Source organism: Ranitomeya variabilis, chromosome 2, assembly GCF_051348905.1.
Source record: "Ranitomeya variabilis isolate aRanVar5 chromosome 2, aRanVar5.hap1, whole genome shotgun sequence".
Lineage (NCBI taxonomy): Eukaryota > Metazoa > Chordata > Amphibia > Anura > Dendrobatidae > Ranitomeya > Ranitomeya variabilis.
The window spans coordinates 654,730,024-654,746,481 of record NC_135233.1 but is presented as its reverse complement, the minus strand read 5'-3'; the positions used below and the strand labels follow the sequence as shown (position 1 = coordinate 654,746,481).

The 16,458-nt window shown below is 43.3% G+C and overlaps 1 protein-coding gene across 3 annotated transcripts in view; it reads left to right on the top strand.

Annotated features, from left to right (window-relative positions):
* PDE10A (phosphodiesterase 10A) overlaps positions 1 to 16,458 on the top strand; it is a 519,247-nt gene that overhangs the window by 387,408 nt on the left and 115,381 nt on the right. For all 3 annotated transcript variants that reach the window (XM_077289174.1, XM_077289173.1, XM_077289175.1), the window contains exon 2: positions 1,639 to 1,764. In XM_077289174.1, the coding sequence (XP_077145289.1) occupies positions 1,639 to 1,764 (126 nt within the window). The remainder of the gene's footprint in view (positions 1 to 1,638; positions 1,765 to 16,458) is intronic.

Genomic DNA, 16,458 nt, shown 5'->3' with positions numbered 1-16,458 from the left:
TTTAGCAATTAATCAAAGGTAGAGCCCGACAATATTTCTGACACCCCCCCCCCCCCCTGCATAGGCAGAATTACAAGAGCCCACATTTAGTATGTGAAATACATTAAATGTGAAGATGTTTTGATAGTTTCAAAATGCAACTTTGACCTATCGTCATTGAACCTATAAATGGGTGCCCTATGTTCTTTTATGGAGCCAAAGGCAGGACCTATAGAGGATTTCAAAAAGGACAACTGCTAAGTAGACCAAGCAACTTAGAGATCTGCCTGACTCCAGTTATAAATGACATCTGCTAAAATAATCAGTACAGTTGGCAAAATTTGATAACGTGAAAAATGGTACCCTAAGGTAACCACTAACGTGGATTGCAATACTTGTGGGTTTCTCTTATACTCCCGGTCTAGGAGCTCAGAATTTGCTTATTGGTGATAATGCTTTAGCCTGTTCTTTTCATATTTATTTTTTTAGACTACACTGTTGTGGTATCCTCTTTATATTCTTTCTTAAGCTTTGTGTTGTCCCCACTGGGATTTTAATGTACTTAAGAACCTCTTTATTCCTTGTATAGGCTCGATTTTGTTGGATTTTTGTCACATCTATGACTTTTTTTCTTTCTCCATACACATTTATAATGTGAAAAATTGTTCATAATCGGCAGGATCCACCTTATCTGTGGTGTGCCCAAGTTGTTTATTTGTATAGTTTAAGTGATTTAGCAGTTTGTAGTGTGAATCTTCCATGGATACCTTGTCATTTTATTTTTTTATTGTTTTTATGAGGACCTGGAAAACTGGTCACTTCGTAATATTGTCTGTATAGTGGGTCTTCCTTAGTAAGTAGAAGGAAAAACAAAATGCTAAATCTACTTGGCAAAAATGCCCTCACACAATTTTATATTCAATGAAGCGTGCCCATACGTTTCCAATGTGGAGCCCCTGCCAGTTCTGTCTGCAACTTGGGTAACTTCAGGCAGCTGATGCGTGAATGCCAAACAAAAGGGAACTAGGTGTTGGCCAACTGCCTGCTGAATTATATAAGATAATGGGGGGGATGTCCTTCTCCCCAACTCTTGGTGGCCTCTAAAAGGCTTCAGAGCAATGTCCTCTCCCAACATCTGTGTAGGAGGCTATAATTATTGTACTACCCAAATCAGGGAGAGATCTCTTCATAGCGGATCCTTGTCAAGTGCAGTCATTGTCAAGTGATGAGAAAATATTGGCAGTCAGTTTTCCAGGTAATTTGCTCTTACTCGAATTCACTTGAAGCAAACTGAAAGCCTTGTTCTTTTAACCAGAAATGATCCATCTCCGTTTTTAGAACAATCTTGTACATATTGACCTTTCACAACATTTGGTGGAGGAAACTGACCCCCAATAAGACTCTGTACATATTCTGCACATGTCCACTTTCTTAGATGTTAGATAAGTATCTAGATGCAGTTAGCACTGGGGATGTATACAGTTATGGGATTATCGTGATATCATCTTTATTGCTTAAAATGTCTTTTCATTTTACATTTGCTGCAAAGGCTTTGAGATCTTTAGTTTGACATGAAAATCAGATGTAGTTACATTTTGGTACATATGGCCTCTATATTATGAGTATTTGTTCAGTAATTGCTGTTTTTGATTCTTTCAGATTTGACAGATGAGAAGGTAAAGGCATATCTCTCTCGCCACCCGCAATTGCTAGATGAGTTTGTATCAGAAAGTGTTGCATCTGAAACAGTAGAAAAATGGATGAAGAAGAAAAATCTAAACGAAGGTAACATATTTTATTTCATATGTATAATTGCCTTAGGACTCATTCCCATATTCCCATAGGGCAGCACGGTGGCTCAGTGTTTCGCACTGCAGCCTTGCAGCACTGGAGTCCTGGGTTCAAATCCCAACATGGACAACATCTGCAAGGAATTTGTATGTTCTCCCTGTGTTTGCGTGGGTTTCCTCCGGGTTCTCCGGTTTCCTCCCACATCCCAAAGACATACTGATAGGGAATTTAGATTGTGAGCCCCATCGGGGACAGTGATGATAATGTGTGCAAACTGTAAAGCGCTGCAGAATATGTTAGCGCTATATAATAATAAAGATTATTATTATATCCTGCTGTGAGAAGGCAGCAGCCAACACGTGAACGGATGGTCCTGTGACAAGTTTGTTTTATTGGATGACATAGCATGGGGTTCCCAGAAGAAAGCCAATTACTCTTGCTCCCCACCTCTAACCCACGTTGCCTAGTTTTGCCAAACCTAGCTGGTATTCCACAAGTGATGCACCAACTTTAGCAGATCCGGCTTTCAAGGCCCCTCTTTTTTTATCTATTAATGATTGCTATGAAGCTGTGAGGAAGATGTCATCAACAGGATCGTGTCTTGTACCGATCCTCTAGTACTTTGGCTCATTTTTAGCTTATTTCCATCACTGTGGCTTATGGTGGCAGAAATCCTATAATGCCAGGCTCACACTGGCATTCAGAGTTTTATTATTCTGTTACCTATGACAAATGTCACCAGCGCCAAACCTACATAATTTCTTGGGGTCCATTTGGTCTATTTCTCTTTAAAAAAAAAAAAAAAAAAAATACAAATGCAGCATACTGCACTCTTGTGGTATAAATATCAGAACTTGACACAGGGGCTCCTGACGAAGGCTCGGATCAGGTGTGAAACCAGCATGTTTATGTATGAAGAGCACTAACATCAGTGATATAATGGAAATGTTCCTGTTATCAGTGATCTCCATACAGAAGTCACATGGTGTGTATCAGCCAGCCCTCTGGCCTCCCCTAATATCTTCAGTCCCTAAAAGCAATGGTTTCTGCACTTGACTATAGTGCCTTTACTGTTTGTCTTACCAGCCATAGAAAATGTTTGGTAGTGCGACAGCCCAACCCAACCGAACGGCCCGTTGTGCAGGAGCTTACATCGGAGTTTTCTGGCTAAGGCCTCCTTCACACATTCGTATAAAACACGTGTGAAAAACTCTGTGCTGTATGTGTTTTTATGGATCCATAAACTTGTATTGGCCCTTGTCATCAAATGTTGCCTGAAAGACTGGCTCCGTTTGTTTTGCACACTCACGGTCCATGTAAAACCACAGGCATGTGCATAGCACATAGGTTATAATGGTGATATGCGTCATCCGTGAAAAAAAAACGGATGCCACGCGTACTGAAAAAATGGGACATGTGCAGGAGGTATTTTCCACATAGGAAGGCTTCAATAACCTAAGAAAATAGTGAAAAATAAAATGTATACATAATAGTAATACTACACATTTTTTATTTAAGCTCAGTATGTTAAATTGGTTGAGGATTGCTTCAAAACTATGCAAATGTTGTCCTTAGTTTGCATTTCTTATCTGGATGACGTCTGGTAGCAGTTACTCTGTGCGTAATACAACTTTGACTGAACTATGAGCTCCCAGCTGTGTTTATTTTTAAGTCTCTGATTTTAGCATTGTGACATGAAAATTGTTTCAAGGAACCTGCCATGAGCGACATTTATTGTAACGGGACTTGAAAGATGTGGTGTTTTTTTTTTTTTTATTATTATTTTTGTAGAGAAAAATATAGCACATTTAAAATATTCATATGCTTTTTATCATTATAATTGGACAAGTTAAGAAGCAACCTTATTTTCATATATAATATTTTCAAAGCTTTCTTATGTAATACTGGATATACCCGGGGAACTGAAATAAGAGGTTGCTGTCCCCCCTAAGAGGCGGCTGTGCGCTAAAGATAACTTTTACCACATACCTTCAAGCCATCTTTAACGCACAGCCGCCTCTCCGCATTCAGAAGGACGAGGTAGACCGCACTGTCAACAGCATCTTCTTACTTCAGCACCTCTAGTATCTCCAGTATTAGATCAGATTGACAGGGTAGACAGCAGTGTGAGCAGCCTCTTACCTCAGTACTCCTGGAATCTTCAGTATCTCAAGTACTACATCAGAAAAATGAATGGGTGCAATACATGCAGCCGCACACTCCGGTCTCCAGTGCCGGGACTTGATGTGAGAGACTCGCGCAAGTTTCTCACATTGAACTCGCAAGGGTGACCCCGGCCTAACGCTGACAGCGGCATTAATAATGCGCGTGATTGCAGGTTGCTCATGGGTTGCTACGACATCTGTCGATCTGTTGAAGACCTTCATGCCTGTCGTTACCTAGCTTCCTTGAAACCGCCTGTGGCCAGGCTTCAAAAGAGACCATGATTTTCACTATATGCAGCAATATTGCTTTATATAGTACAAGGCATCAGATGATTAAATGTTCAAGTTTCCAAAAAGGACTAAGTACATTGTAAAGTAAAAAAAAAAGTGGCTTCACTGTGTTTAGGAAAGTCAAATTACCGTATTTTCCGGCGTATAAGACGACTTTTTAACCCCTCAAAATCTTCTTAAAAGTCGGGGGTCGTCTTATACGCCGGGTACAGACAAATGTGCATATGGTGGGTGGGGGTGGGGGGGGGAGTGGTCCCGATGACGAAGAGAGGGGGCGTCTCACAGGAAAGTGTGAGTGGAGTAGCCCCCTGTTACCTCATTGCGGCAGCGTGGGGGTCTCTGTGCTGGGGAGCGGCGGCTCCTCATTGCGGCAGCATAGGGTTTCTGTGCTGGGAGCGGCAGCTCCTCTTCGTGCCGTGGGGGCTCTGTGCTGTGGGGCGGTGCATCTTCTTGCAGCGTCGGGGCTCCTCCGGCAGCTCCATTGCTGCGATGCGGTGGCCTCCGGGAAAATGGCCGCTGGGGGCGGCGCATGCTCAGATTCAGATCTCGTCCCGAGATCTCGGGAGATGAGATCTGAATCTGAGCATGCGCCGCCCCCAGCGGCCATTTTCCCGGAGGCCACCGCATCGCAGCAATTGAGCTGCCGGTGCCTCCGGACCTTGCGGAGATGCCGGAGGAGCCCCGACACTGCAAGAAGATGCACCGCCCCACAGAACCCCCCCAGCACGAAGAGGTGCTGCCGCTCCCAGCACAGAAACCCTATGCTGCCGCAATGAGGAGCCGCCGCTCCCCAGCACAGAGACCCCCACGCTGCCGCAATGAGGTAAAAGGGGGCTATTCCACTCACACACTTTTCTGTGAGATGCCCCCTCTCTTCGTCATCGGGACCACTCCCCACCCCAAAAGGCACATTAGTCACCGGCCCTATAAGACGACATACGGCATATAAGAAGACCCCCGACTTTTAAGAAGATTTCATATTTTAACTGGAAAAGTTGGGGGGTCGTCTTATACGCCCAGTCGTCTTATATGCCGGAAAATACGGGTATATAAAAATAACTATCTTGGTCAGTAAACAGAAATAGGAAATAAATTCAATACCAAAATTATGTTTTTTCAGTCGCTTTAGTACAACCAAAAATTGCTATAACAAGTGATTAAAATGTCATATTTATACCAAAATGTTTCATAGTTGTAAGGCTGATGGTAAACCTAAGCCCATCAAGTTCAGCCTAACAAGTTGATCCAAATGAAGGCAAAAACCCCATGGAGCAGACATTAATAGCTCCATATTAGGAGTAAAATTCCTTCCCATCTTCATGCAACAATCAGACTAGTTCCCTGGATCAACGCCCCATCACAGAATCTAATGCCTGTTCTGTTATATTTTTCAAGAAAGACATGAAGGCCCTTCTTGAATTTTAGCAGTGAATCAATCATTACAACATCATACGGCGGAGAGTGCTCACTGCTCTTACAGAAGAATCTGCGTCTGTGATTTTGATCAAACCTTTCCTTTAGACCAGGGATGTCAAAGTCAAATACAACGAGGGCAAAAAAATAGAAAACTTGGACAAAGTCACGGGCCAACCATGATATCTATAAAAAAAAATGTATACAATTGAGGAAATATTTCCTTATCAAATATAACAATGAACCTTTTCATATGGAAAGAAACCAAAGGAATCAGTCATCAGGATTGTGCTCAATAAACTACAGACACTACCAGGTTGGCGCCTGTGCTGTAACATGATGCGGTGGATAATATGCTTGTTTTCGTTTTATTTAGTCTATAGTTTTGTTTAAAAAAAATAATCTAAATCAAAATGGTAGTAGCATCCTCTTCCACCATTTCCCACAGACTATTTTTGAGGGGGAAATTCTATCTTTTTTCAGCTTCTTACTGTTTATATATAATCCAAGGCACTTTCTTTTGCCACTTAAAACTGTGAAAATTTAGTATAAACTGGGTATGCCTTGTCCCCTCAACCTTTTCCTGGTATGCATGGCTCCCCATCCCTGTCCTTGTATGCATGGCTCCCTGTCCTTGTATGCATAGCTCTCCATCCCCATCCTTGTGTGCATGGCTCCCCGTCCTTGTGTGCATGGCTCCCCGTCCTTGTGTGCATGGCTCCCCGTCCTTGTGTGCATGGCTCCCCGTCCTTGTGTGCATGGCTCCCCGTCCTTGTGTGCATGGCTCCCCGTCCTTGTGTGCATGGCTCCCCGTCCTTGTGTGCATGGCTCCCCGTCCTTGTGTGCATGGCTCCCCGTCCTTGTGTGCATGGCTCCCCGTCCTTGTGTGCATGGCTCCCCGTCCTTGTGTGCATGGCTCCCCGTCCTTGTGTGCATGGCTCCCCGTCCTTGTGTGCATGGCTCCCCGTCCTTGTGTGCATGGCTCCCCGTCCTTGTGTGCATGGCTCCCCGTCCTTGTGTGCATGGCTCCCCGTCCTTGTGTGCATGGCTCCCCGTCCTTGTGTGCATGGCTCCCCGTCCTTGTGTGCATGGCTCCCCGTCCTTGTGTGCATGGCTCTCCATCCCTGTCCTTGTATGCATAGCTCCCCGTCCTTGTGTGCATGGCTCTCCATCCCTGTCCTTGTATGCATAGCTCCCCGTCCTTGTATGTATAGCTCCCCATTCTTGTCCTTGTATCCATGGCTCCCTGTTCCTGTCCTTGTATGCATTGCTCCTTATCCCCTATCCTTGTATGCATGGTTCCTGCATCTTGTTCCGGCGCCAGCAGCTCTTCCAGCCGAGCGATCAAGTGTCCCCGCTCATTAAAGTAATGAATATTCACTCCATGCCTATGGTAGTTGAGAGAGGTGAATATTGATTAATTTAATGAGCGGGGGCACGTGATTGCCGTAAGACTGGCACCGTAAGGAGATGCAGCGAGGGCGCACAGGGAATGTAAGTAGGATGTGTGCTGGAAGCCGGCGGCTGTAACTGTGGGTGCTATAAGAGAAATTAATATTCACTGCCAGCTCAGTGAATATTCATTTCTCTTTAGCAATGGGCAGAGTTACAGCTGCAGCTGCCGGCTCCTGCCTCTGTGACCCGCTGCATCCCCCCCCCCCCCATCTTTCTGGGACAGCGACTCATGTATAAGCCGAGGGGGACGTTTTCTGCACACAAAAAATAATGTGCTGAAAAACTCTGCTTATACACAAGTATATACGGTATTTTTACTCTTTGGCAATAAGTCTGTGTAAAAATCAAATCGGTGCAGCAAAGATTGAGACTATTTTTTTTTTATGTATAACTATTTAATGCCTCATCACTACCTACTTGCTTTAATTCTCTAAACGCTTTCGCATGGTGGCTCAGTGGATAGCACTGCATCCTTGCAGCGCTGGAGTCCTGGGTTCAAATCCCACTCTGGACAACATCTGTAAGAAGTTGTGTTTGTGTAGGTTTCCTCCAGGTTCTCCGGTTTCCTCCCACATTCCAAAGGACATGCTGATAGGGAATGTAGATTGTGAGCCCCATCGGGGACAGTGATGATAATGTGTGCAAACTGTAAAGCGCTGCGGAATATGTTAGACAAAATAATAATCTTTATTTTTATATAGCGCTTTTATTGCGCCCCTTACAGCTCTATTTGGCCATATTGGTTTCTTCCTATTTCTAGCTTGTATATTCCCATAGAGTATATACTGTTGCACAGGTCTTACTCGGGATTCTTATAAAAATGTCCCATTTGCTTTGTGTACTTTTATTTCTCAGGATATTGTCCCAGTTTATAGCACTGAGATCATCTCTCGGCCCTTGGAAATTCGACTTTCTGAAGTTTAGTCTCATTGTAGCCCCTCTACTCTACAGCTTATTAAAGGATACATGACAGCTTATTATTTTGTAATCGCTATTACTCACATGACCCCCAACCTGTATACTTGATATGGTATAAAGACGTTGTCTCGTCCCACAAAAAAACAAAAAAAAGCTGTCGCACAACGTTACGAAACATTACAGGTCTCTGAAAATGGTGACACAAACTAAAAATTGTTTTCAAACTTTGGATTTTTTTTCAGTACTAAAATAATAAAAAGAACTGGATATGTTTGGTATCACCGTAATTGTACTGATGCGCAGAAAAATAGTTTCTGAAAAAACAATGTCAGAATTGCCTGGGATTTTTTTTTCACAATTTCTTCCCACTTGGAGTTTTTTTTTTTTTTTTTTTGTGCTCGTTTTCCAGTACACAGTGTGGTAAATTGAATGGCTCTTATGTCTGTGTGGACAGAAAAAAAAAGTTAAGTCTCTGGGAAGAAGGGGAGTAAATAATGAAAATGCAAAAAAGTGGAAATTTACTTTTCATGAAGGGGTTGATGCTTTTAAACTTCATAACCACAATCTGTGACAGGTGTCTGGAGGCCGTGGGCATCATGTTCCCAGTACAGGATAGTGTTAACTGAGTGAATTGGGACGCATGGACAAAGATCTCTATGGTTAGTACGTTTTCTCATTAATATTGACTTGCCATTAATGAACTATACAGCTAGTTACCTACTGACAAGTTGCAACTTGTAAATCATGACCAATCCACAGGTCAAGGATCCTTGAGCAGGCCTCTTCAGAGAAGTATAGGATAGTGAAGCGAAGTACACCAAATACTCCTTTATTTGATCTTTTTTTTCTAGTTGCTCTAGTTTTTCGATGTAGCGAATGTATTCAAGCCTGGAAAGTTTTTTCTGTACATGTCTGACTTTATAAGTTTTATTCAATATTATTTCTGAATATTATTACTTATACATACAGTGTATGTATGTATGTATGTATATATGTATATATATATGTATGTATATATATATATATATATATATATATATATATATATATATATATATATATATATATATATATATATATATATATACACATATACAGTCATATGAAAAAGTTTGGGCACCCCTATTACTGTTGACCTTCTTTCTTTATAACAATTTGGGTTTTTGCAACAGCTATTTCAGTTTCATATATCTAATAACTGATGGACTTAGTAATATTTCTGGATTGAAATGAGGTTTATTGTACTAACAGAAAATGTGCAATCTGCATTTAAACAAAATTTGACAGGTGCATAAGTATGGGCACCCTTATCATTTTCTTGATTTGAACACTCCTAACTACTTTTAACTGACTTCCTGAAGCACTAAATTGGTTTTGTAACCTCATTGAGCTTTGAACTTCATAGCCAGGTGTATGCAATCATGAGAAAAGCTACTTAAAGTGGCCACTTGCAAGTTGTTCTCCTGTTTGAATCTCCTATGAAGAGTGCCATCATTGGCTCCTCAAAACAACTGTCAAATGATCTGAAAACAAAGATTATTCAACATAGTTGTTCAGGGGAAGGATACAAAAAGCTGTCTCAGAGATTTAACCTGTCAATTTCCACTGTGAGGAACATAGTAAGGAAATGGAAGAATACAGGTACAGTTCTTGTTAAGGCCAGAAGTGGCAGGCCAAGAAAAACATCAGAAAGGCAGAGAAGAAGAATGGTGAGAACAGTCGAGGACAATCCACAGACCACCTCCAGAGAGCTGCAGCATCAACTTGCTGCAGATGGTGTCACTGTGCATCGGTCAACTATACAACGCACTTTGCACAAGGAGAAGCTGTATGGGAGAGTGATGCGAAAGAAGCCGTTTCTGCAAGCACGCCACAAACAGAGTCGGCTGAGGTATGCAAAAGCACATTTGGACAAGCCAGTTACATTTTGGAAGAAGGTCCTGTGGACTGATGAAACCAAGATTGAGTTGTTTGGTCACACAAAAAGGCGTTATGCATGGCGAGAAAAAAAACACAGCATTCCAAGAAAAACACTTGCTACCCACAGTAAAATTTGGTGGAGGTTCCATCATGCTTTGGGGCTGTGTGGCCAATGCCGGCACCAGGAATCTTGTTAAAGTTGAGGGTCGCATGGATTCAACTCAGTATCAGCAGATTCTTGACAATAATGTGCAAGAATCAGTGACGAAGTTGAAGTTATGCAGGGGATGGATCTTTCAACAAGACAATGATCCAAAACACCGCTCCAAATCTACTCAGGCATTCATGCAGAGGAACAATTACAATGTTCTGGAATGGCCATCCCAGTCCCCAGACCTGAATATCATTGAACATCTGTGGGATGATTTGAAGAGGGCTATCCATGCTCGGCGACCAGCAAACTTAACTGAACTGGAATTGTTTTGTAAACAGGAATGGTCAAAAATACCTTCATCCAGAATCCAGGAACTCATTAAAAGCTACAGTAAGCGAATAGAGGCTGTTATTTTTGCAAAAGGAGGATCTACAAAATATTAATGTCACTTTTATGTTGAGGTGCCCATACTTATGCACCTGTCAAATTTTGTTTAAATGCAGATTGCACATTTTCTGTTAGTACAATAAACCTCATTTCAATCCAGAAATATTACGAAGTCCATCAGTTATTAGATATATGAAACTGAAATAGCTATTGCAAAAACTCAAATTGTTATAAAGAAAGAAGGTTAACATTAATAGGGGTGCCCAAACTTTTTCATATGACTGTGTATATATGTATATGTATGTATGTATATATATGTGTGTGTATATATATATATATATATATATATATATATATATATATATATATATATATATATATATATATATATATATATATATATATATATTATCAAAAAAGAAGGCAGCACTCCACCATTTCAAGAAATTGCAGGATTTATTCAGGCCCCCATAGTGCGACGTTTCAGCTCTACTGAGCTCAGTAGAGCTGAAACGTCGCACTATGGGGGCCTGAATAAATCCTGCAATTTCTTGAAATGGTGGAGTGCTGCCTTCTTTTTTGATACTATGTAAAGTGGACGACCAGTGGACAGGTTGCCTGGAGGCTCTGCACCCGTAGATAAGTAATATTGCTGTGCTGTTCCTTTTTTACGAAAAAAAAAAAAAAAAAAAAAAAAAATATATATATATATATATATATATATATATATATAATCTATATCTTGCTGTTTCCAGCCAGCTAACGCTCAGCATGCTCATTGCTATCTAATTAACGCTGCTAGTGATTAAACTAAAGTAAATAATAAATTAACTTAAAATGAAGTTAATAATACCGTATATACTCGAGTATAAGCCGACCCCCCCTAATTTTGCCACAAAAAACTGGGAAAACTTATTGACTTGAGTATAAGCCTAGGGTGGAAAATGCAGCAGCTACCGGTGAATTTCAAAAATAAAAATAGATGCTCCATACCGTTCATTATGGCCCCATAGCTGTGCCATATAGTGCTCTGCACCATTCATTATTGCCCCATAGCTGTGCCATATAGTGCTCTGCACCGTTCATTATTGCCCCATAGCTGTGCCATATAGTGCTCTGCACCGTTCATAATTGCCCCATAGCTGTGCCATATAGTGCTCTGCGCCGTTCATTATTTCCCCATAGCTGTGCCATATAGTGCTCTGCACCGTTCATTATTGCCCCATAGCTGTGCCATATAGTGCTCTGCACCGTTCATTATTACCCCATAGCTGTGCCATATAGTGCTCTGCACCGTTCATTATTGCCCCATAGCTGTGCCATATAGTGCTCTGCACCGTTCATAATTGCCCCATAGGATGTGCCATAGAAAGCTGTGCCATAGAAAGCTGTGCTGCTGCTGCAATAAAAATAATAAAACACATACTCACCTCCCTTGCTTGCAGCTCCTCAGCGTCCCGTCCCGGCGTCTCTCTGCACTGACTGATCAGGCAGAGGGCGGTGCGCACACTATATGCGTCATCGCGCCCTCTGACCTGCACAGTCAGTGCGGAGAGAGAGACGCTGGGAAGACGGAGCGGCGCCCGGCGTGTGGAACGCGGACAGGTAAATATGACATACTTACCTGCTCCCAGCGTCTCGCTCCTTCCCCCGGACAGCTGGTCTTCGGTGCCGCAGCCTCTTCCTCTGTCAGCGGTCACCGTTACCGCTGATTAGAGAAATGAATAGGCGGCTCCGCCCCTATGGGAGTGGAGTCCATATTCATTTCTCTAATGAGCGGTCCCACGTGACCGCTGAACAGGGGAAGAGCTGCGGCACCCGGAGACCGTGGGACAGGCAGGGGGAGCGCCAGGAGCCCCGGAAGCAGGTAAGTATACCTCAGCGCACTCTCCCCCTCACCCGCCGACCGTGACTCGAGTATAAGCCGAGAGGGGCACTTTCAGCCCAAAAATTTGGGCTGAAAATCTCGGCTTATACTCGAGTATATACGGTAATTAAAAATCAAAATAATACTAATACATTTTATTCACAGTGTAAAATCAAAAGCAAACTGGATTCGTGTGGTAATGTGTGGCGACGGAGCCTCGTGTGGTAATGTGTGGCGACGGAGCCTCATGTGGTAATGTGTGGGGACGGATGCCTCGTGTGGTAATGTGTGGGGACGGAGCCTCGTGTGGGGACGGAGCCTCGTGTGGTAATGTGTGGGGACGGAGCCTCGTGTGGTAATGTGTGGGGGCGGGATTGTGTGGTAATATGGTAGGGGCGGGATTATGTGTGGTAATGTGGTGGGGGGGGGGCGGGATTATCTGTGGTAATGTGGTGGGGGGCGGGATTATGTGTGGTAATGTGGTGGGGGGGCGGCATTGTGTGTGGTAATGTGGGGGGGCGGCATTGTGTGTGGTAATGTGGTGGGGGGCAGGATTGTGTGTGGTGATGTGGGGGGTGGAGCTACTGTGCAGGGGGCGGGATTAGCGAGTAATCACGATGCCTCTTATATATATTTTATTATGAGAACTTATTTACTAATGTAGGGGGAATTCATAAAGACTGGCTGATCCAGAGTCATCTGGCGTTAAGAGTTCCAATTTCTTTAGGTGCAACATCATGGATTGGAGAATTAGTTCTGCTATAATTTACGCCACTACCTGTTGCATAAAGTTAATGCCAGTTTTGTCACTGCTCTTCAGACTGTTAGGGTCGCTCCGTGCATGAGCCGGAAGTCTTTTACATTGCAAGCCTATGAAGCCTTGGTCTGACACTCCAGAGACTTAAAGGGAACCTGTCACCCCCAAAATCGTATATGAGCTAAGCCCACCGGCATCAGGAGCTTATCTACAGCATTCTGTAATGCTGTAGATAAGCCCCCGATGTAACCTGAAAGATGAGAAAAAGAGGTTAGATTATGCTCACCCAGGGGCGGTCCCGCTGCGGTTCTGGTCCAATGGACACCGCAGTCCGGTCCGGGGCCTCCCATCTTCTTACAATGACGTCCTCTTCTTGTCTTCATGCTCCGGCGCAGGCATACTTTGCCTGCCCTGTTGAGGGCAGAGCAAAGTACTGCAGTACTTTGCTCTGCCCTCAACTGGGCAGACAAAGTATGCCTGCCCGGAGCTGCAGCGTGAAGACAAGAAGACGTCATCCTATGAAGATAGGAGGCGCTGGACCGGACCGCGACGCCCATCGGACCAGACCGCAGCGGTACCGCCCCTGGGTGAGTATAATCTAACCTTTTTCTCATCTTTCAGGTTACATCGGGGGCTTATCTACAGCATTACAGAATGCTGTAGATAAGCCCCTGATGCCGGTGGGCTTAACTCACCTTCGATTTTGGGGGTGACAGGTTCCCTTTAAGTTGTAAAACACACTTCTGGATCATGCAGAGCGCCATGTGACCCAGATTCTGAAAGGTGGTGACACCATGGAGAAGAAAATCGGAATGGTTTTGGATCCCATAGAATGGCTGCACATGTGGCAGAAGACAAATTAGCTTATTTTTCACTTGCATTAAACAATGTGGGTTTTCAGGCTTTTTTTCCTCCTCTTTTTAAAGGTAATTTTTAATTTCTTACATGTATCTCAATTTCAGATGAAGCCCTGCTATAATAGTCATGAGATTGCCGATTTTTATATACCTCTTAAGGTTTTTTAGTTTTGACACATTGAGCCATTTATTTTCTTTATATGTATGGATTTATTTTTTGTAAGTGATTTCAGTCTAGAAAGTTGCACTGTGCATATCAATACAGTTTTCTGGATGTTCTCTGCACACTTCCATGTCTATTTCTACATCTGTGTTGCATCAGTGTTCTTAACCATTTTTAAAAACTAAAGCAGCTGAACTGTTTGAACTTTTATTTATCCCTTGAATATTTTGCAAAATTTTTCATGTTACATTGGACACGCAATTCTGCAGAATACAACTTTTTTTTTTTATTTCACCTTTGCTGCAAAGATATTGGTATTACAAGTGTTTGTCAATTAAACAGTTTATAGTTTCATAGTTTTTAAGGCTGATGGTAGACTTCGAGTTCAACTTATACCCTACCATGTTGTACCAGAGGAAGGCAAAAACACTGCGAGGCAGTCACACAAATGGCTCCATGGTGGGACCTCTTTCAGAGGTCAGTGTGTCCGGTACTTGAGGTGACAGTTTTCACACATACCGGAGACACTTACACAGGTAGACCCATTTAAGTGAATGGGTCTGTGCACGTCAGTGTGTTTCCATGGACCATGTGTTCATGGGCAAAATACCCTTATATAGGATTTAGGGGGAAAGAAAGATATGCACTGTTGTGGATTATCATTCTTAATATCTATTGTACAGTTGTATATCTTGGCCTACAAATGTATATTATGTATATGTCCTGTTGATCCAAGAATTAAACCATGAGCTTGGATGTCTTTCTTTCCCCTGAATCCTATATCTATTGTCATTTATGAATTTATGTGGCATAAAAATATATCTTTGCTGCATTTGCACAAAGGCTGGGGCACTTTGAGCATATGCATAGAAGCGCAAGTATGAAGCAATCACGTCTTTGGTCTCGTATGCTTTTCACACCGGGACTCGCCATTTCCCAGGCATGCGCAGAAGCAAAACGCCACTGACTGTGACGCAATTCGTGTCATATATGGGTCACTGGATTGTTGGCATGCCCGAAAGTAATGCCTCATTTGCGACGCATCATTTCCCGGGCATGTGCATAAGCATGCCATATATGGTGACACACTTCTGGCCACGTGTAAGATACAGGATGATCGGCATGCCCGGAGGTTATATGCGTTCCACAGAAAAGCACACGCCAAACTTTGGGAACGTGCGGTGAACACTTTTATCCCTTTGTATCTTTTCATAATTTTCTGGGATAACATTAGCCAAAGTGAATGTAGGCTTGCCTGGTGCCTGCAATTTTTGGATAAGGGGACAGATACTACAGGCTAGATAAATTATGGAGCATCAATTTATCTGGCCTCCTGATAAGCCGTACAGGTGAAACGCTTAGACGCTGAACCATGACTTGTCTGATAAGTACCAAACTACTCTATTTCAAACCAATGTCTATTTATTGATCCCTTGTTTGTTTTTTTATGCTTATGCTTGGCAAAAGTATCCTGATCTTATTAGGTTAATGTATTTGCAATTGCTGCATCATGTGGTTTATCAGCTGTGGCTTTTGAGCATTGGCTACCTTGTGTATCACCAAGGTAGGCTAGGGTGTCCCAGAGACGGCCACAGTGGAGCAGGGGCACCGTACTCTCAAATATAGGGTGCCAACCTCCACTGTACAGGCTGGGATTCAGACATTAGGGTAAGATGATGATGCGTGTATGTGTGAGCAGGTTGCAAGATGCAGTAATGGGTAGGAGGCAGAGCAAGGGTTAACGTGGGGTTTACTTTAACAGGTATACTCCTCGCAGGGAGAAAAGGAGAAAAAACGTGCAATTGAACAAGGGGCTTGGAACTCGGAAAACAGGTGTAGAGGGTAAGGTAGAAAGTTGAAAAATAGCAAACTTATCAGTCTGACAATGTCACAATGCAGATTTCGGGATGTGATAATTGGCGCCAAAGCCGTGGTGCGTGGGGGGTTCAGTGTAGTCCTGGAGAAGATGGCATCCTGGCAGAGGCGGTGATTCCTCGTGGTCCGGTCGGTGAGTCGAGAATTGACGAACCGGAAAGAGCCCAGTCTTTTACCTTGTCAGAGTCCAGAGGCAATAAACGGTTGTAAGCAGGTATAACGGGGAACCACGGCGGGTGACCCTGCTTCCCTGTAGATGCATGCGCTCGACTATGTTCTGTCTGTGGGATTTGTCACTCCGGTCAGTGATAACAGCGGGGACCGTTTGTGTATTTGTCGGCAGTCTCTGGTCACGGCTCACAGACCCTTCAGGCTTGGGCCTGCTCGGTCTGAATGCTCTGCAGTAGGAGCCCTGACACTGCCCTCCTGCACACTGCACGTACCCGCTAAGACTGACTGATTTCCC